At 44.8% G+C, this 22,363-nt stretch overlaps 1 protein-coding gene across 1 annotated transcript in view; it reads right to left on the reverse strand.

Annotated features, from left to right (window-relative positions):
• The window catches only part of RNF215 (ring finger protein 215), a 222,174-nt gene that overhangs the window by 85,858 nt on the left and 113,953 nt on the right, over positions 1-22,363 (reverse strand). Inside the window, exon 7 of the mRNA XM_069619310.1 lies at positions 20,471-20,587. Within this exon, the coding sequence (XP_069475411.1) occupies positions 20,471-20,587 (117 nt within the window). The remainder of the gene's footprint in view (positions 1-20,470; positions 20,588-22,363) is intronic.

Consider the following 22,363-nt stretch of genomic DNA (forward strand, 5'->3'; position numbering starts at 1 on the left):
AAGTACTGTGAGCCAAGGAGTGTTGATCCTGAATGGAAGTGACGAGCCAATCAGCGGAGGGAACCGTACTAGATGGTACAGGACAAAAGGGCACCAATTTAGGATGTAAACCAGACAAACAGAAAAACGGACTCAGGCCCGTAGCTGAATGAACAGTGTTGTTATAGGAGACCTCAGCAAAAACCAGATGGGACTTCCAGTTAGATTGAGTGGCATTGGCAAAACAGCGAAGATATTGTTCCAGAGTCTGGTTAGTCCTCTCAGTCTGGCCGTTGGTATGAGGATGATAACCAGAACTGAGTGCACGATGGATGCCGAGATGACTGCACAATTGACGCCAGAAAGATGACAGGAATTGAGACCCTCGGTCGGATATGATCTTTTGCGGCAGTCCGTGTAACCTGTATATCTCCAGAAGAAATGCCGATGCCATCTGAGTAGCGGTTGGTATTTTAAGGAACGGAACAAAATGTGCTGCTTTGGAAAAGCAGTCCACAACAACCATAATGCAGGTATATTCTTCAGACGGAGGGAGTTCTACGATGAAATCAACTGCCATGGTGTGCCAAGGGTAAGGAGGAATCTCGGTGGGATGAAGCAACCCTAGGGGCCTCTTCCTAGGAATCTTCACCTGGGCACACACAGGACAACTCTTTACGTAATGTTCAACATCATGGGCCCAACCTGGCCACCAGAACTGTCTGGATATTATTTCTCGAGTTGCTCCGATACCACGATGGCCACCAACTCGGGAGTCGTGAAACCCCTGAAGCACAAGAGCTCGAAGAGAAGTTGTGGGAACATATAGCCTGTTCCGGAAGAAAAGTAGTCCATTCTCTTCAGTAACCTGAGGATTCCTCATGAGGCCTTCCCGATCAGGATCGGTAATAGTGTCTTGTAGAATCTTCTGGAGATAGGGTGATAAGGTGTATATGAAATGCCTTGGAGATATAATTGGCTCCTCCCTGTACTGCTTTCTTGCTTCTACCTCCAAGGATCGGGACAAGGCGTCGGCCTTTAAATTGCGAGCACTGGGGATGTATGTGATATGGAAGTCATAATGGGAGAAAAAAAAGGCCCATCGGGCTTGGCGAGAGGTACGGCACTGAAGAGACTTTAAGTACTGCAAATTTCGGTGGTCTGTACGTACTTCCACAGAATGCCGGCCTCCTAGGAGATGATGTCTCCACTCTTCGAATGCAGTTTTTATTGCCAAGAGTTCTTTCTCGATTACTGCATAATTTTGTTCGCTAGGCGTGAGCTTGCGGGAAAAGTATGCCACAGGGAGTTCCACACCGGTTTCTGGTTCCATTTGTAAAAGGACTGCACCCACGGCTAGATCGGACGCGTCGGCTTCTACTATGTATGGCACTTCGTCATTAGGATGACGCAAAATTGGAGCAGTACTAAAGGCTTGTTTCAAGACGTTGAAAGCCTCGGTTGCTTGTGTATTCCAGAAAAAGGGCGTTTTACTGCTAGTTAGTTGAGTTAAGGGAGCCGTGAGTTGAGAAAAATGGGGTATAAATTGCCGATAAAAATTAGCAAACCCCAAAAATCGTTGTAGGGACTTTATATCAGAAGGTTGAGTCCAAACTTGAATGGCTTGTACCTTGGCCGGATCCATGAATATTCCAGTGCCACTGATCACATAGCCCAGGAATTCCATCTTTTTCTGGTGAAAAGAACACTTCTCAACCTTAACGTACAGGTGGTTCTGGGACAAACGTCGAAGTACCTCTCGAACGTGTTCTACATGTTGCTCCAGGGAGACAGAAAAAATGAGGATATCATCGAGGTACACCCAAACTGATATCCCGATTAGATCACAAAAAACGCTATCCATAAAACGCTGAAAGACAGCCAGGGCATTACACAAACCAAATGGCATTACCCGGTATTCGTAATGCCCAAAAGGAGTCTTAAAGGCCGTCTTCCATTCGTCTCCCTCTTTGATTCGTATTAAATGATAAGCGCCTCGTAGATCCAACTTAGTAAACACCTGGGCAGTTCGAAGGGACTCCATGATGCTTCGAATCAGTGGCAATGGATACCTATCTTTTCTTGTAATGTCATTCAATTGACGGTAGTCAATACAGGGTCGTAAGGTTCCTTCCTTCTTCTTCACAAAGAATAGCGGGAATCCAGCTGGTGATTTCGAGGGAGTGATATAACCCTTCCTAATACAGTCTGACAAGTATTCTTGAAGAACTGCCTTCTCAGTAAGGGACAAGGCATATACCTTCCCATGAGGTATTACTGAACCAGGTACCAATTCGATAGTACAGTCGAATGTTCGATGAGGTGGCAGTGGTATGTCTTCGGGTTCAGAAAATACTGGCTGGAATTCGGCATATTCCTGAGGGACAGACAACAGAGCACAAAGTTCAGGAGAACCAGTACCCCTCGTGAGGGGTATGTTTGAAATCTCTTTTCCTGACACACCGGCCAAACAGCAATCCTGGAGACAGAGAGCGGAGGTGAAATTCAAAAGGCGAGCTCCCCAATTGATGGTAGGATTATGGTGAAGAAGCCAAGGTAAACCCAAGACCACGGGATAAGAGGGTGATTTGATAACATCCAGGGCGATCTCTTCCCCATGTTCTTTAATCTGCATATGAAGACACATGGTTTGTTGACGGATTGGACCGGAAGATAAAGGGGTTCCATCGATGACCTCGACTGGCAAGACACTTCTCCGGGGTAACAAGGGTATTCCTTGGCTAATTGCAAATGTCTCGTCTATATAGTTCCCAGATGCTCCACAATCTAGTAAGCCCAGCACCTCTGTCTTCTTGTTTAACCATGACAACTTGATCCTCACCACCAGTAAAACAGCCGGTTGCATGGGCTGGAATGAAAAGGCGGAACTGGAAAGGACTGAATACGAATCTGGACCTGTCGTTGCCCTTCCAACTGACGACAGGCCAACTAGTTTTCCGGCTTTCTTTGTGGGCGTAAAGGACAAGTACCCAAGAAATGCCCAGCAGCCCCACAGTATAGGAAAAGTCTTAGATTCCGTCTACGTTTCCGTTCAGCTTCCGAGAGCGGACACCTAACGGCTCCCAACTGCATGGGTTCGGGGCCAGAATCCGAAAGTCCGGAATTTCCAGTTTGAACGTTGGGTGGTCTTGTGAACAGCCGTTCAGCTCGTCGTCTCTCACCCTTCCGTTCCGCCAATCTATGGTCTATTCGCAACACTTGTTCAATTAATTGTTGCAAGGTATCAGGTTCAGGGATGTGTAGCAATTCATCTTTGTACTCCTCTTTTAGACCTCTTCGGAACAAAGTCTTTTGAGTTATCTCAGGCCACTGGGAGTCAGTTGCCAACTGACGGAAACGGCCGATGTAAGCTATAATATCCATAACACCCTGTTTTAGTTCCATCAACTGATTCTGAGCTGCGGAGGCTAGATTAGGTGACTGAAAGACCTCCAGAAATGCTTTTTCAAAAGCTGCAAAGTCATTGAGTATGGGGCTGTTGGCAGACACTAATGGAGCGGCCCAGGCCAGGGCGTTTCCAGTCAGATTCCCCAGGATATATCCTATCTTGGCTTTATCGGAATTGAAATGAGAGGCTCTGAACAGGAAATGTATTCTGCAATGGTTGCAAAACTCTGCCACTCGTCTCGGGTCGCCGTCGAACTTGATGGGCGTAGTCTGGGACATAGCCCCTTCTCCTTGGGACGCTACCCCAGAGGCTTGTGACACCATCTGTCTTAGACCAATGTTCTCTTGACGGAGTGCTGTCATTTCAGCCCGAAGAACACGCATCTCTTCCCAGAGATCTTGAGCCTCATCCATCTCGAAGTCGGAAGGTAGGCGTCTCAATCTGTTAAAGATGGCGTCTCTTGGGCGCTGAGTACCTGGGCTTCCGGTAGTTGTTCTTGGTGAGGTCGCCAGGCTGTCCGACAGGTGATTGAAGAATATGAAACGCGAGAAACCAGCACACCCCTTCCCCTAGAGTCAACAGGGTTAGAGGTGGGCCAGCTCCCAACGCCACAAAAGTGCACCTTCCTGGTTCTTGCAGTGTTGGAGCAGTGTAGGAAGATAGAATTGCGGACGGAATGCTGTGGTGTTTCCAGAGGATGCAAAAAGACTGGAGGAGGCAGGCAGGTCTTGGAAGGCAAGGTAGAAGAGCAAGACCGTAGCGGGCACAACAGTAGAACAAGGCTGGAGAAGGCTGGAGCAGGCAAGGACTGAAGGGCAGGCTGGAGCAGGTGAGGACTGAAGGGCAGGCTGGAGCAGGCAAGGACTGAAAGGCAGGCTGGAGCAGGCAAGGACTGAAGGGCAGGCTGGAGCAGGCAAGGACTGAAGGGCAGGCTGGAGCAGGTGAGGACCGAAGGGCAGGCTGGAGCAGGCGAGGACAGGAGAGCAAGCTGGAGCTGGCAAGGACTGGAGCTGAAGCAACGAGGCTTCAGGAGCGAAGACACGATCCGTGAAACAAACCGCATTGAGACGCGGTGAGTTTCAGGATCATGCGCCTTAAATAAGACCGGCAGCACTCGGGAGGCTTGGAACGCAAGCCGTGTTATCCCCGAGTGCTGCCGCGTCCGAAACGAGGCTTGGGAAGCAAGTTTGTGGCTTCCCAAGCGCCTCGAGGACTGCGCATGCACGAAGACCAAGACGCGGACTTCCGCGCATGCGCAGGCCCCGGGACACAGAAACCCCGGAAGCGCCGGGTGTCGCGGACAACCGCGGACCCCCCAACCGGTATCGGGGATAACAGCGCCAGGATGGGGCGCGTCGGAACCCATAACCGCGCCCCCTCCGACAGGTAAGTGAGGTGGAGGTGGTGACACTACTATATGTGGCCCAAAGAGAGATTTTTAGAGACACTTCAGAAAAACATAGTGGGGGCGATTCAAAAGGAAGAGAAAGAGAAACCAGAGACTTGGAACAGTCTCCTGGACAAACTGTATAATCTTATTCAAAAGATAGATAGAACCTATTTTAAACTGATATTCTGAGGCTGGGGAAGCCTATCCAGAAGAAGGGAGTCATTATCCTGGGCTTGTATTGTTTTGTCTTAGTGGTAGGGTCAGCGTAGTTCTGTTCTTTTGGACAGAGGATATACTATTTACTTTGGACTTTACAAGTGACGATGAGCACCCTAGTTAGTTCTGTCAGGCAGGAAAATCCTTAGATTAAGGATAGTGAGGCCTTTATTTTACTTATTATTTCAATAAAACCTTATCAAGAATGACAAAAACTGGTCTGCCTCCTTCTTCTGACCTACCACAACACCCAATGATGATTTTTAAAGGGGGATATGGAAGTGTTTGAGGTAGGAACCTAAACATTACCAGATGAGACTATGGCACTTACATTTACGGCAAGGAGACAATCCCAGGCAGATAGCACAACGAATTAAGAGATTTATTACACAAACGGTTGAGGAGGTGAAGGAAATGTTAATCTTGGTGCAGTTTGTTAATACCCTTCCCTCCTTATTTACAGAAGGTAGTATGGCAACTACACAGAACTAGTCTGGAAGAGACCATACAAACCACTAATTCCCAGCAGAGGGCTATGACCCTCCGACAGCCAGGTGCTATCTAAAGGAACCAGTTGAACTGAAACCAACTAGACGATCAAAGGAGGAAAGTCAAGTGCCAAGGACGCCAACTCCTGGGGTAGTGACCACAGTGGGCTAGCGATACAGGTCAGAAATTCCAGTAAATACCTGGCACGTCGGACCCCCAATACGCCCTGAACGCTTACGCATGTGGGAAGTCAGGACATCTGGCTAGATTTTACCCTGAGAGACCGAAGAAAGAACCCAAGGAAATCGGGTTGCTACAATACATGTATACGGCGGGCCCGGACCCGGTCGAGAAATTCCGGTCTCCTGCGGAAGAGTTAAAATGCGAATATCTGACTGACCCATTTTTAGTGGAAGGGGATGAGGCTGAATCCGGGAATTGGGCGGTTTACACCACAAGAAACACTGATTCCCTATTCTACATCCCAGTGACAGTACAGGGATTCCGCACAACTTCCCTACGAAATTCAGGGAGTAAAAATAGCGCTGTTCGAGCGGACCTTGTGCTCAAGGAAAAACTCAAATCAAATCACTTAACAAGGATAATTTGCTTGCATGGAGACAATGATCTTTACCGTCAGAACGAAGTAAACATCAACGTATGGGGAAAGAATTTCTGAATTTCAATGATAGTAATGTTAGGACTGCCTGCGCAGGTCCTAATTGGGAGCGACTTTCCCCATTTCAACCAATGTCTACAAGTTAGTAAAGAAGCACAATCTTCATCACAAACAGAGAAATTTAAAGGGAAACCATGGACAGCAGATCGAAAGGAGAACAGCAAAGAGAAGGTAGAGGTATGTGGCAGGGCCTCTCTCCATGCCCTGTCAGGGGTGGGATGGGGAAACCGACCCTTGCCCTCCCAAGGTGCCTGAGTGCTGACCCCCTCCCAAACCCTCTTACCAGCAGACGAGGCAGCGCCGATGGTGTGGCAGGGGAATGAGGAAGCCAGCGTGGAAACAGGGACAGCCGGTGCAGCGTGGCCCGGCCGGGAGGAAGGGGGCCGCATGCAGTAGGTGCCCAGTGGGATTCCAGGCTGCCACAGCAGCCCGACAAGCAGGTGCAGAATTGGCAGCAGCAACAGCAGGATCCAGGAGAGGGACCCTGTGAGAGGGCCACAGACTGGAGCGGCGTACTGAAGAGGGTCGGGGCTCCAGCAAATAGTCTCACCTGGAACCTGTGCACAAGAAATAACCCACTAGCCCACCCGGGAGTTGATTTACTTAAAAAGGACCTATATGAATGTCTAAGCAGTCAGGGACAATGGTCCCTTAGATACTGCTTTACTTTACACACCAGGAACGCAGATGGGGCACATGGAAAAGGGGGGGATGGGGAGCAAAGCTCTTCATGAAGCCTCCCCAAGTCCTTCCCGTCACACACCCTCAGTCAGGTAAATCATTGGTTAGGAGTAGCGGGCCAATCCTGGGAGAGCTACTTAAAGACAGTTTAGGGATTGTTTAGTGGTAGGTTTAGTTCGGTGAGGACAGGAGGTGGAAGGAGGACATCCGTGAGACCAGAGGAGGAGAGCGTGGAAGGAGTGTGGAGGTTGCTGGAAAAAGGCGGCTGTGCAGTGTTTGTGTGTGAGTGCGAGGAGTAACTGAAATAGTTTTAGAAGCAAGGTAGTAAGGGTTGTAAGTGGGAGTAGTGGAGAGGTAGCAAGAGCAAGAAGTGGTAGTGGTGAGTGGTGGTAATAGTGTATGGTAGGGGGAGGAGAGAGTGAGGAAAGAAAGTAGTGGGAGAAGGTAAATAGTAGTGGTAGTAGCAGCTGAGAGGTACTGGTAGTGTAAATAGAGGAGAGGCTGTAGTAGTGAGCAGAGGTAGTAGAGTATGAGCAGTTGCAAGACTAGAGAGATAGTTGTACTTGTGGAGAAGTAGTAGCTTTTGTATTTTTATTTCATTTATATAGCGTCTAACATCGAAGCGCTTTACATACGGAACAAAACGGTACAATGAAACAGGAATCGGTGAAACAAATCACAAGGAAAGGAGGTGATCTTTAAGTCTAGATTTAAAGAGAGAAAGATTAGGTATACACCAGCAGATAGAGGAACAGCATGTCATTGATTTGGAGCTAAAAGAGAGAAAGTGCAAAAAACAAGAGAACATACAGAGAGGGTGCGGGACAGCTAGAAGAAAGCATTTAAATTGCAAACGTGGTTAAATTGTAGCAGGTTTAACATGAGCATGACTAATGTGAAGCAACATTTGGGTCGATATCACTTTATGCCTCCGCGACCTGGTTAATTGCAAAAATGTGTGCTGTTGCATTGGTGTGTCATAGAACGGAGACTTTGAGTTCCTCGAGATCTATAAAACGGACACATACAAAACTAATGTCATCAAATGGACACGTTATATTGATGATGTCTTTTTCATTTGGAATGGTACCTTGGAAGACTTCAGACTCCAGACCAACAACAACAGTTGGGATATTGAATTCACAGGCACAAGCAGCCAATCGGAGATTAACTTTTTGGACCTAACAATTTTAACACAAAACAACCGACTCATAACCAGAACTTATCGAAAAGAGACAGAAGTTAACTCAACACTGTTTGCCACCAGTTGCCATCATGAACCGGTGATCAGAAACATCCCGAAAGGGGAATTCATAAGAGCGAGAAGGAATTGTGCGGACCCAGCACACTTCAAGGAAGAATGCAATCTCCTAACCAATAGATTTAAAGCCAGAGGTTATTCACCGAAAAGCATACAAGTCGCCCAAGACAAAGCACAACTAATGCCAATATCACAAACTCTGATAAAAAGGCCAAACCTACGCAAGACAGCAAAGTACAATTCATCACGACATATTGTGCCAACAACCATGAGATCAGAAAAATTCTTTAAAAAAGTTGGTATCTGCTCAAACTTGATCCGCACGTAGGGATCTTTATTCATGATCATCCTTCTATAATTTACAGAAGAGCGAGAACACTCCGCACAAGCCTAAACCCATCACTACTACCTGAGAAGACAAAACAAAAAGTTTAGACCTGGCTAGATGACCCAAGACCAGGTTTTAAAAAATGTGGCACTTGCACCATGTGCAGATATGCAATAACCAGTACAGACACCTACAGAGACTTAAATGGTATTCAAATAAAAATAAAGGAACAAATTAATTGCCGGACCAAGAACATGGTCTATGCAATTATATGTATTTGTAAACAAACTTACATTGGTAGCACAATCAGAGAGCTACGGACAAGGCTCAGAGAGCACCTCTCAACAATCGGCAGTCAAGATAAGAACTTACCTCTGGCAGACCATTGGCAGAAAGCTCATCAATTGCAAGACAAAAGAGACATCAGATTCATAGGTCTAAAGAGAGTATCATTGGGACCGAGGGGCGGCAACCAAGAACTGTTCCTACGCCGTGAAGAGGCCAAATATATCTGTTGTTTCAGAGGTGTAAACTCTGGTCTTAACACGGACAATGAGATGGCATACTTTCTGTAATATTTACTGTAATGATTCGGCCATCTACACAAGAGATATAGTTAAGGACCAGTGCATAATGCCATACATGTAGTACAATGACATGGACCCCTTTATCAAGCAATATGGATATGTTATGTAACTTACAAGGTCTATTACATATGAGTTTCGGGTGATTCCAAGCATCCTTAGAAATGTTACCTTTACAGGACTATGATACCCACAATACACTGCTTTGGAATCACATGATACGAATGGGCATCCTTATTACCAGACCCCATGTTTAATCTTCTCACTATAACTAGGATTTATATGTTAACCAACATTTCTATCCTCTACACATGAGATACAGTCAGGGACTAGCACATAATGCTATACATATACAATAATTAAACAAATGACATGAACTCCCTCATCTAACAATATGAATAAGTTATGCACCTTGCCAGGGTTACCACATATGACTTTTAGGCAATTCCAAGCCTCCTTAGAAACGCTACCTACGCAGGACCACGATTCCCACAATATACTGTTTTGGAATCACATGAGACGAACTGGCACTTTTATTATCAGACCCCATCTTTAGCCCTTCTATTACAAAGAGGCTTTATATGTTAACCAACATTTCTTTTTCCAAAATATTTTGAAACATTTTTGATTTAAGGACATTTAGAAACCTTTTTTGAAATCTCAGCTAGCAGCCAAAACAGAATCTGAGCAAACTTTGCCCCTACCATTTTCCTTACATTTCCAGGTAACAGACGATCTGTTACGCACATTTATTCCTTTCTAGTGACTGTCCACTATCAGGATGTCCAACGCCTAGGTGTTTTTATTTATCTTTTCCTATTCTAAAACAACGCCCGAACACCTTCCAACATGGCCGACACTAACGCATACACTTACAGACAGTCCCAATTGACACAAACAAGGGACCAAGTTACCAGGAAAACCATTCATTACATGAAAACAAGTAGGGATCACAGCTCTACTTCACCACGACACGGGACGCGGAACGACATTTTCAGGTAAACCCTGGGGTCTATGGTAGCCCACCCACCCTCATATCCAATCGCATCTAGATGCATTAATTGCAATATACTGACGCACGGTTGTGTTAATAAAGTAGCGCTCTTGCCACTTATGGCAGTTCACACTGAAATAAGTATTTAAAGCATTGTTTACACACATGAGTGCCAATTAATGACTTGTTTAGATACCTAAGTGCAATTTAGCATGCTCAGAAACTGTGCACCTCAATAAGAACTTTGAATGGATTAAAAAAAGCATTTTCATTTACATGGAGACAAAGGCAGTAATTAGTAACGCACTTACCAGTTCATGGCTTTTAACATTCAAAGAAGTGCTTAAAATATTCATACGCATGAGTACTAAACAATGACTCTTTGATACCTAAGTGCAATGTAGCTTGCACAGTAATGGTGTATCTCAACAAGAACCCTGAATGGATTTAAAAATGCATTTAAAAATGCATTTTCACTTATATAGAGCCAAGGGCAGCACGAGCAACAAGAACCCTGAATGGTTCTAAAAATGCATTTTCATTTATATAGAGCAAAGGGCAGCGCGAGCTTTGCCCCCTGACACAACAAGATCAGGATCTTTAGGTCTGAACTGAAACTGAACGTAATGAGCAGACTTGGTATAACGAATGATAAAAACCACCACTGTATTTCCTCCCTCCCCCATCCTTCTACCTCGCAGTTGGATTTGATCCCAGTTATTACATCTTCAGTAATGGTTACAAGAAACAATGCTGGGTAAGAAAGGACCCTTTACCTTACTGCACATTTAGCACAAAATGGATTCATCACAACCACTCACTAATTTTTCATTTTTTATATATCTCTGATTTTCTTTACCCCTATTCATCCTCCCCTATCCCCCACCCTTTCTCTCTTTCATTTTTTAACTCTAATGGAAATGCATATGGGTAATATGTCAATTGCTGAACTTTTCTTTTCTATGTTATGGCTGACTGCACTTTTCTCTTGACTTTCCCATTTTTTTATATTTGCAATGTGACATGGAATATGGTGTTTTTTGAATGCATACATACCATTTTCACTTATGATTTATTGCATCTAGATATGCCCTGATTTGAGAAAGGCACCTTGCCGAAACACGTGTAATCTATAGGGCAATTTAATTAAACCTTCCTATCACATAACCCTACCTGGAATCAGACTTATTTTCTTCTGGCGCAGTAATATGGTGTAGTCACAGCAGCTTGTTTTTTGAGTTTAACATGAGCATGTGTTAGGGGTTGTATGAAAGTAAACTGGTTCTCTATACAAAACAAAGTGAAAGCATTTTCCCACATTTCAGCTTACTTGGTGTACTAAATAGGATGTTGTCGTGAAAAAAAGGTTCTCTTAGAGAGGAAGTGTCTTAGTTGAAGATATCTTGCCTGCGAACTGCATTACTTTTTCCCTGTGTGCTTTTGAAGTCAGAATGTTGAGAATGTAGTTAATACTAGCAGTTATTGACTGCACTGTGAACATTTTGATTGGCTGAGAGGAGGTCAATAACGATTTCCATTTGCTAAAATAGCCTTATAGACTGAGATAATGAACCACCACTAAGTTGGCAAGGGGCATTATTCCAACCGATAATAGCCTCTCCAGAGGTATATAAGGCTACTAGCACATGGTGATAGTGGCAATACATGTTTTTGAGTTTTGTTGGTGAAGTAAAAATTGGTACCTTACGTTAGTAAATTAAATGTCGTTTTATTTTGCAGTATTTAAATAATATGGATGTCTTCGTAGGTTAAGCATGTTAATTGCAACTAGGTTGAACTGGAACAGGTTTAACATGAGCATGCATTAGGAGTTATGAAAAAGTAAAACGGTTTCTCTATAAGAAAGTGGATATATTTTCCAATGTTTTAGCTTTCTCTTTCGCGTTTTAAATAGCATGTTGCAGCAAAAAAAAAAGGTCCTCCCAGAGAGGATGTTTTCTTGCAGAAAATGTCTTGTACATAAATGTTATTGTGGTTTCCCTGTCTGTTTCCGAAGAGAGAATGTGCATAATGCAGTCAATACCAGTAGTTATTGATGTCACTCTAAGCACTGTGATTAGCTGAGAGGAGGTCAATAACGATGTCCATGTGCTAATGATGCTTAGATTTTGAATGTTCTGTGAAAGCTATGGGGCAAAACCCATGAAAGCTGGCCAGTCGAAGGGGATGGAGGTTGCGACTGGCTTTTCAAGGAGAAGGATTTCGATCTTGGAGTATGATTAATAGATTTTAGGTAAAGGGATTCAGTGGGTGGGAACACAGGAGAGGGGATCGCTGGGCAGGATTCTGTGGGTGGGTATTTGTCGGCTGGTATTCGACCACATATTATTCAGTCAAATTACATAGAAACTCTGATAGGTCGAGTAGGCAGACGATGCAAGGTAGTTCTTGGTCTTTGGAGTTAGTTCATTTCAAGTGTTCAGTAAAGCAGTTTCTGCTGATCGTCGAGGGCCAAAGGCATTTTTAGTAATCATTCAAGATACCGTTGGATTCCAGGTGAGAGACAAGCTCTTTTTGGTTTACCTTTTCCTTTTTTTGAAAATACAGGAATATAAATGTCTATAGGATACTGAAGCAAAGCACAATCCAAAACCTGCATCATAATATTCTATAACCCACCGTCTCTCCTTTTTTATGTTATTTTTAGAGAACATCACAAGACAAAGAAAACCAATTACAATAATAAACCCCCAGTGGCAGCTTTTGGGATCAGAGGAGGTCAGCTCCTGAGGAAGGACCAGCACTTGAAATTATTCATGATCAGTTGTAGCTGGTGAATATTCTCAATGGAAGGGCATACACATCTATATATATATATAAAATACTTGGGTATGTTCCGGTACTCAGCTGATGCAATTTATCAGTGTTAGGGTGCCCTCTGCTGTCCAATTGGAAAAGTGCACCTACTACAACAATAGCTATCATTTCAACTTACCGATGCAATTTATCAGTATTAGGTTGACCTCTGGTGTCCAAATGGCAAAGTGCACCCACTTCAACAACAGCTTTTCAACAAACAGAATAAGCAGGGTTCTATGTGGTCACCTTCACCTTCCACTATAGTGAGCCGTCAGAAGTTACTTCTTTCCACCCCCACTTCTCTTCACACAGGGCACAGCAGTTCCAGTGTCAATGAACAGTTAATTACCTGCTCAATATTTCAGTCTCTAAAGTACAAAATGCTGTAGGATGAATGTCTCCTCATGAGCTAAAACTGAAAGTAGGTGCTATAATTATGCTAGTACGAAATCCTATGCCATCACAGGGACTCTGCAATGGAACAAGGTTGACAATTGCACGTCTACAAAGATGCATCATAGAGGCCTGTGTGATCGATAGAACGTGGATACTGCTCTTATACCATGCATACCTCTCATTCCATCTGATACATTTAGCTTTTTCAATGACCATTAATAAGTCATTAACAAGTCACAGGGACATATGCCCCCTTCTTGGAACCGACCAGTGTTAATTCTGATATTTAAGAAGGGGGACAGAAGTGACCCTATGAATTAACAATCAATATTGACGTTTAAGATATGCTAGAAAGGCGTATGTTACGCCGGGAACAGCTAGTATTATTATAAAAAGCATTTCGGATATCTTTATTAACAAAGCGTGAGTACTTGGAACATATGCCATTTAAAAAATATATCTCCCTGAATTAGTGGAGGAACAGAACACAGTGAACGTGGGGTGGGAGGGCGGGAGCAACCCATTTTTTTCTCGAATAATGGGTTTAAATAGAGCTAGTCTACAGCACAATTTTTTAGAACATTAGGTTAAAAGTCATACAATTTGTAATCGACTCCAAGAGCAATATGAAAACATTCAATACATACCAGGCCACCAACAGTACACAGGACATTTTAAATATCTCCCTAATGACCTTGTCCACAATATATGCCAACACTGCCACTGTAAATCACTTCATGATGCTGCCGTAATTATATAGGCCAGCACTGCCACTGTAAATCACTTCATAAAGCTGCCCTCAACCCACAATATAGGCCAGCAATCATACCATAAGTCACCTTCATGATGCATTGCCAGGGTAAATCACTTTCATCGAGCTGCCGTACAATGTATGCTAGCAATGCCAGGGTAAATCACTTTCAAGAAGCTATGCCCACAATATAAACCAGCAAGCGTGCTATATATTTAGATGCTATTACATGCACAATATATGCCTGCACTGCCGCTGTCTTTCATTTTCATAATGCTGGAGCAGCCCCCTCTCCCGTCAAACGAAAAACACACACACACACTCTCTCTCTCTCTCTCTCTCTCTCTCTATCTCTATCTCTCTCTCTCTCTCTCTCTCTCTCTCTCTCTCTCTCTCTCTCTCTCTTTCTCTCTCTCTCTCTCTCTCTCAAATACACATGCAGGCATAGAAATGCTATTTTGTTTTGGTTATTAGGTGATGCTAGAGCACCATCTATAAGATTAAACTATGGCATAGAAGCACAAATAGGAGGCAGAGGACATGTGAGGAAGAACACACAGCTTCGACAGTGGATGGCAACAGTAATTACTATCGCTATTTTCGGCCACAACCTGCCCCTCTTGGCCCAAAGCACATCCCCCGGCGATCTCTTTGCGCTAATTCGATCAAGCAGTGAAATCACATTTTGGCCTGGCACCATTTTTTCTAAGCAGTCTGCGGACAGTTAATGGATTAATTACAGCTGTAAATGGGCTACTGGTGTAATTAAAATGTCCTAACCAAGCATGCCTTCAGCCACTCAATTTCTATCTGTTACATCCAGTGAAGTCCTGTTCAAAACAAGCACTGACTAAGTGAACAGCTTTGGCTTATGTATAGGTATTAGATATGTATTTGCCAGACATTTGCTATCATATGCCCAATACTCACACAATTTTTCAGCTGTTGTCATCTTATGGCCTGGTAATACCATCATGGCAGTCCCTGTCAAATGCATACACCTATGCAAATGCAAAAACTTACCTTTACATATATTCTGAGGCTTCAGGCTTAAGCTCCCCGGTCCAGTGGGGTTCCAGGAAAGAAGCACTCATCAGGCTACAGGAATATGAAGTGGCAGGAGGGACACATTTGATGCACAAAACGTGCTGGGGAACGTTTGGTTTACTAGCAACAGCAAGGAACTGCCTGCATAGCCTTCTTAGCAGTCCACACTTATGCACAGTTTAAAAAAACATTTTTAATGAATGAGTGCAGGCAGCACCAGCTCAGTGCATGTCAAGGGGAGGTGCACCACAACAGATGAGAGCTTCAAAGTGGCTAAATGCTCTCCTTGTGCCCCCATGCTCTGCCACTGGGACTGAGGGGGCCTTCACCTGCTCGGAGAGATGACAGGTGCCCCACAACACTGTGAATTCTGTAGTTATGCCACTGGACAGAACTCACATTTGAATATTTCAGGGCCCCCCTCTAAGCCCGGATGGAAGTATGTAAGGGTGTTTACTTCCAAATGGTCATCAGTCATTTGGGTGCTGGTCTTCAATCAAGCACTCCTGCCCCTCTTCCTGCTCTAAAAATGATTGTGTTCTCCTCTACACCTGGATGACACTGCTGTGCTCTTTCAGTGGGAGCTCCACATAATAGTACATTATCACCTGTACAAATTCAATGGAATTGTACATTCTGCAGCCTCACCTCCCTTGGATATCCTTATCCATGCTAGACACAGAGCACAGTGAGACTTCCCCTTGTCCTCAGAAGACATAACTGTGGCAATCACATCACCCTAAAGGCTACTCCGTGGGCAGAGACACTGGAACTCAATACAAAGAGGAAGAAGAGGGGAAGACATCTGCAGCTACTTCCAGCAACCAGAGATGCCAGCTGAGCGACTCCTTCCTTTGGACTGTTGGGCACAATCAGCCTTGAGACGACCTGCAATTTGAGCCATCTCACAATAACCTGTGACCTTCCTGGGCTGCACACCGCCAATACATTGGAACCTGCAAACATTGTGCAGTGCATCATCTTCGGAAGATTGAATCCTCTCGAAACCTTGGTGGACTCCTTCCAGAACTCCAGAGGCATAATTCCACTCCTTAAAGTCCGCTCACCAGAGTGCTGGACCGAGAAAGCGAGGTGAATGACTGAGCAGTGACAGTTCTTCATCTGGTGTCTTGAAAAGTGTCCCAATATCACAGGGCCGCAAGAAGCTATGAATAATCCTTTGCTAGGAGCCTTTCAACTCGACTGCTGCTGCAAAATCCCTTCCAGTGTCCTTTCTTTCGTCAGAAGACCAAGAATTCGGTGACCGAGCCCTGTAGCTGCTGCATCGTTAGGGCTTCCGCCTGCATCATCTTCTTCACTGCTGAGGTACTGTGAGACTCAAGGTAATAATTACCCAGAGTCATTTTGCCACTCCTGCGTTGCTAGGATGGGAATTCGTGCATTTTTAAAAAGATTTTATTTTTATTTGTAACGCGCACCTCCAGCATCAGGGCGCAACTTTAAACATGGTTACATAAGCATACAGTTACATATATTCAAAACATTAAACAGTGCACAGTATTCAGGGCATACAGAAATATACATATTTGCAGAAAGTAGATTAGGGCAGGCGTTTCCCGGGCAGGTCCGGAAGTCGAGGCTGGTTGAAGAGCCAGGATTTGGTCTTAGATTTGAAGGCACTAAAGCATTCTTCAGATCTGATGGTGAAGGCATTCCAAAGCTTGGATGCTAGGACGGGGAAGCCAGATCCACCCGCCTTTTGTAGTTTGAACCTAGGAATGGTTAGACAGTGGGTCTGAGCCGTTCTTTGCGGGCGGGTAGGCGCGTGTCAGGATAGCCGGCTGCAGAGGTATGGTGGGGCTTGGTTGGCTAGGCATTTGTGGGTGAGGCCTAAGACTTTCAGTGAAATTCTCTGTTTGACCGGTAGCCAGTGTAGATTGGATCTAGATTCTGAGATGTGGTGGTTTCGTGGGATGTTTAGGGCTGCTCTGATGGCGTTATTCTGGGTGATTTGCAGTTTGTTCAGATTCTCTTGGCTAGTTCCAAGGTAGTGGGCGCTCCCATAGTCAATTTTGGCCATGATGAGAGTTCTGGCCAAAGTGACCGTGTTAGGGGTGGTCAGAAATGGCCTGCAAGCTACAATGAGTTTGCAGGTGTATGCTGAGGAGGATCTGACTGCATTTGTTTGTCGGGATGAGGGATAGGGTGGCGTCAAGATAGACACCTAGAGTTTTGGTGTCTTTCGAAACTTGGATGGTGTTGCCGTCGATTATAAACGATTGGTAGGATGGCTCAAGTTTACTAAGGCGTTGCGTAGTGCCCAAGAATAGGAGCTCAGTCTTGTCATCGTTAAGGCATAACTGGTGTTGTGCCATCCAAGCCTGGATGACCAGGTAGACCTCGTTCAGGGCCTTAGTGTCAGCCAAGTAGTCTCCAGTGATGGGAATGAGTATCTGGGTGTCGTCAGCGTAATTCGTATAGGAGACACCCAGATAGTCAAGTACATCAAAGAGTGGTTTTGTAAAAACGTTATAGATCGTTGGCGACACACAAGAGCCCTGGGGGACGCCGCAGTGAATCGGGGAAGGATCTGCAGCTGCAGATTGAGAGAAGACCCGCATAGATCTATTACTCAAGAATGATTTGATCCAGGCCGTAGCTGATGGTGAGAAATGGGTGGCCGAGTGAAGATGCTTGCATAGGATTTGGCGATTGAACAAATCGAAGGCCGCAGAGAGGTCAAGTAGAAGTAGCAAGGCAAGTTTGCCGTTATCCTTTAGCACTTCAATTTGGGTTTTTAAGTCTAGTAGAGCTGTCTCTGTTCCGTGTCTAGGGTGGAAACCAGATTGTCTAAAACCTAGAAGATTATTGGATTCCAGGTGCTCTTGGATTTGCAGGTATGCTGCACGGTCTAGAATTTTTAACAGGAACGGGACAGTAGTAATGGGTCGGTAGTTAGTAGGTATGCTAGGGTCGAGGGAACGTTTTTCGAGCAAGGGGATCACCCAAGCATCCTTAAGGTTGTTGGGGACGGTTCCTGTTTTAAAGGAGGCATTGATGAAGGATGTGATAAATGGGGCCAGATCGTGGGCAGATTCCTTAATAATTGGGGCAGGGCAGGGATCACCCATACACGTTCGCCCAGACCTAACAGTGGTGGCATCCAGGGAGCTTCTATGGAATGCCTGAACCCTTTTAAACTAATTAAAGCATAGTACTTACTTGTTACAGAAGAATCCTCTGGACACTGACTTTTCTACAGCTTGTGCCTTATCCCGTTCTGCCTACAGCAGGTCACTGATGCCCCGTGTCCCCCTCTGACTATGAGACAATCTCATACCTAAATAGGGAAGGACTTCTAAAGCCTAAGGCCTCATTACAGAAAGTATTACAAGCGTTGAAAGCTGCTTACCTGCTTATGTTGGTCTTGTAACTTCATTTTTATTCCTGAACCAGAATATTCTACAACGTTTACTACACAGTGTTTTTACTTACCTTCAATTGTATACTGCCATTCTATAAGTCTGTGGTTTACTTACCAGAAGTATTGCATTTATTTTATATTGTGTTTGCTAATTGTGATACTACTTACCTTTCCGATGATTTCTCTTTTCCTGTGTGTCATATAATTCAGAGTATATAAGTGTTTCCTTGGACCATATGTATGCTACAAGTTATTTGTACCTTCCTACAACCCTGTCTCCCGCCTAAGATAATTATGGCTGCTCTGCCATAGCTACTCCGACCTTGTGTGGTACATGCCTATACTAGAAGTTGGAGTTCTGTATTGCCAATTAGAGAGAGTCTTATAAAGTCCTAAATAGATGGACTTTATAAAAACTCCCTGACGTCTGGTGCTCAGTCATTCTTGGGGAAATTATTTCTCCTTTCATGGATCACACCCTCACTACAACGTTGGATGCTGTGATCCTGCAGATTTTCAAGTTCTGTTCAAGGGCACAGATGGGCTGATGTGTTGAAGGCATAAGTGGCCAGGGGTGGTGTTGCTGTGGCAGTACTCAGCCCTGTCATGTGGGTGCTGTGCAATCTAGGGCAGGGTTGTGGTGATGGCCATGGACAGCCGGGTGAGCAGAAAGGCTCAGATGAGGGTAGCCTCCTTAACGCTTCCCCATAGAAATCTTGGAGTGTGCTCTAGGTGCCTGCGGTTTAGCTAATCTAGGGGGACGTCTTTCTCCTCAAGTGGATCACAACCTCTAGTTCCATGCTTTGCATCCCTTGTTAGTGCTCGGATCTTAAAAGTAGCAATACCCAATTTCAAAGACAGACAACTACATTTGTTCAAAAGGCTATGAATCTAAAGAAGAAACACATTACTAAGAAATATTTCTACGGGTAAGTAACTTTCTGTTTTATCTATTAGCTGCAGCGGAGCTCTATGTGACTGGAGGGATAATATGATCTGCTGTTTCTGGCTGTGTTGAGGGGAAGTCTATCCTGCTTGAGGGTTAGTAGGAACTTTGATCAGTAGCAGCACAAAGTACTGGACTGGTGCCCATAGTTTCTTTGGAGGACCTGCATATGGTTGAATGGTTCACATGAACTTCTGTTATGGACTGTATGCATGGGTCACTTTATCATGCTAGAGGAATAATACTAATGTTTATCAGTAACTGGAGGGTGCAGCACACTGTGTCCTGCTGGAAGGGTGACATGAGCATAAAGAGGAACTATAGGGGGCAGAAGGTTGCTACATACTCAGTACCTCTACTAGTGACTGTGGCGAGGGTGCACCATACCCCTAGAAGGATAACAGAACATATATCGATAATAACAAGTGGGGCTGCAAAGCATCCTGCTGAAGGAGTGATGTGAGCACTGGCTACCCTGGTGCAGAATACTGCAAGAGGGATAGCATACATGTAATGACTGTCAGGAGTGACCACCCTATCCTGCTAGAGGAGTAATGTGAATGTCTATTAGTAGTTGTAGTGGTGGGAGGGAGGGACTGCAATGTGTCCTGCTGCTGAATGCAAACTTCTGGCCACTGCTGGAGGGAAAGCATGATCAGCTATAACAGACTGCAGGGTGTGGAAGCTTTATCCTTATAGGGCAAAATGTCAATGATTAATCCCTAACTGTAGGAAGTATAATAGCCTCATAATCCTCACAATGGAAAGAATGGCAGCCTATTACTGGTAGCAGGTCCAAGAGGGGTAACATGAACTTCCCATCAACAGTCATCTGGCGGGACACATTATTCTGATGATGGAGTAGCATGAACTTCTACTGCTGGCTGCATGGCTTGGGTGTACACTGTAAATCCATGGAGGGGTACGTGTACGAAGGAACCCTGATGAAGGTAGACAGTACGGCTGCAGACAGTTTTTCAAATCACAGAGGAAAAGGGGGTAGTGGATGAGTGTGTTCAATGACATAAAGCAACAGAGTTCACTGAGTGCCATGTACCTGGGGCAGGGGTTGAGGGTGCCACGTTAAGGGGAGAAGATTACAAAGAGATGCTGACCTCAGGATCAGTGTTTGACAGCTGAAGTCTGGACCGCCGCTGGACTTGGATGATAACTCCTGTGCACACAACCAGAGAGACCAGCAAGATGGTGTTCCAGAGCTGCTGCAGGTATTTCTGGGGAGAATCCACAGACAAAAGGTTTAGAAAATTGCAACAGAACATGTACATAAATGCCAAGGAAGGAATAACAACAAGAAACCCTGCAAAAGAGGGAATGTGGCTCAGTGGTAGAGAGACCCAAGTGGCATATAGAGGGAAAAATACCCCAAAGAAGGTGAAAGAGGAAGACATCACAGATTAGACTAACGATCTAGAAAGAGAAGAAACACGCCTCATGAAAGAGAAGTACTGAAAAACCTGAAAATATAAGCAACCCTCAAAGGAGAGACTCTTAGGATTGATGCGGAGAAAGACCTGCTGGAGGGGAGGATGTGGGGAGTGTGAAGGCATCAGGAAGCAAGACACAGACACCAGATTCAAAGTTCAAACAAAAGTAATTTATAGACCTAAATGTCAGGATGGTTGAAGGCCTAACTTGCCCTATGCTAAGGTGGGACTTCCCTACCTAAAGAAACTAAGGAAAGTCGGAGTCAGAAAGTACAACTTAAAAGTCTGTCTGTGTCCAAAACCTATGCCTCCCTCACAACTAAAGCTAAACAATGTGTTGGGATGTCAGCAATGAAAGAAACAGTGTTCAAAATAAAATTTGAGCTTCTTCCAGCTACAGCTACTGGCTTACTTTCCAGCTCCTTTCCCCAAGTTCAAGACAGTTCCACAAAGTCTCGGGATTCCCTTCCCCAAGAAGACAACATAGTTCCAAAAAGGGGGCCTTGAGATTCTCTTCCTGAAGGCAACAACAAAGTTCATAAGGTCTCAGGTTTCCCTTCCCCAAGACATCAGCTTGCTCAGCTCGCCAACTTGTACATAGTCTCAGTCTCTCAATATTCAAAAACCAGTTCCAGGTTAACATTACACTCCTTCTGATTTCTTGTCAGTTCATACAGATTGCTTTTTTCTGCTTCACTTCAGCAATCTCTTTCATATACTTGGATTGCTTTCAGAGATAGGGTGTCCCTGGTCTAGGCACAGTTGTTGGATCACATGGTCCACCCATTACAGGTCACGCAACCAGTCACCCTATGCTTGCTTGCCCACACAGGTTCCTTGGTAACTGCACCTGTATTCTGGCTCACACTCACTTGGCTTTCTCCTTGCCAGCCTTTTAGTTTTGCCAGAACGTATTTTCCTCTTTGCCAGTCTCTTGACTTTGCCACAATGAGTTATTTCATAAAGTTTACTTTGTGGTGTTCTGTTTTCTTCACCACATTCCTCTCACACTCTTCAGCAATATGAAATGTTTGCTTTTCACTGCTTTTCATAAGATTTGTTATTTTCTTTCACTATATTGCATATGTACTTCACACAAACTTGTCATCTGTTCATAGATTTATCAAAAACTTTCATATGCTTGTCAAAAGCTTTTTTTTAGTTCGGTTTTCAAAAATTCTTATGCTTTTGCTCACAGCTCATCGTATTCGTATTATTCATCACAAACATTTACTTTGGGTTTACAGTATCTTGCACTTCATCTTTTGTTCATTCGGCATTCACTTTTGCCCTATAACAGACCCTAGGAGCACCCCGGTTCGAGTGCTCATTGCAAGCACTTCACTCCTCTCTCTGTAAGTTGCTGGCAGCTCAGAACGCTTCCCACGGACGCTGCCGGAAGCTTGCAGCTATCGGATTTCTTCCATGCCTGAAGCTCCTTCTGCGGGCACCGACCAGTGAGGCTTCCACCACTGTGGCCCTCTCATGGCCCGTCCAGGCCTCGGCGCCATAGTTCCTTCTGGATACTTGCCAGCCTCCTGGTTTCCCATCACAGCCCTACCC

The sequence above is a fragment of the Ambystoma mexicanum genome, chromosome 10 (genome assembly GCF_040938575.1).
Source record: "Ambystoma mexicanum isolate Mex_15411 chromosome 10, UKY_AmexF1_1, whole genome shotgun sequence".
Taxonomy (NCBI): domain Eukaryota; kingdom Metazoa; phylum Chordata; class Amphibia; order Caudata; family Ambystomatidae; genus Ambystoma; species Ambystoma mexicanum.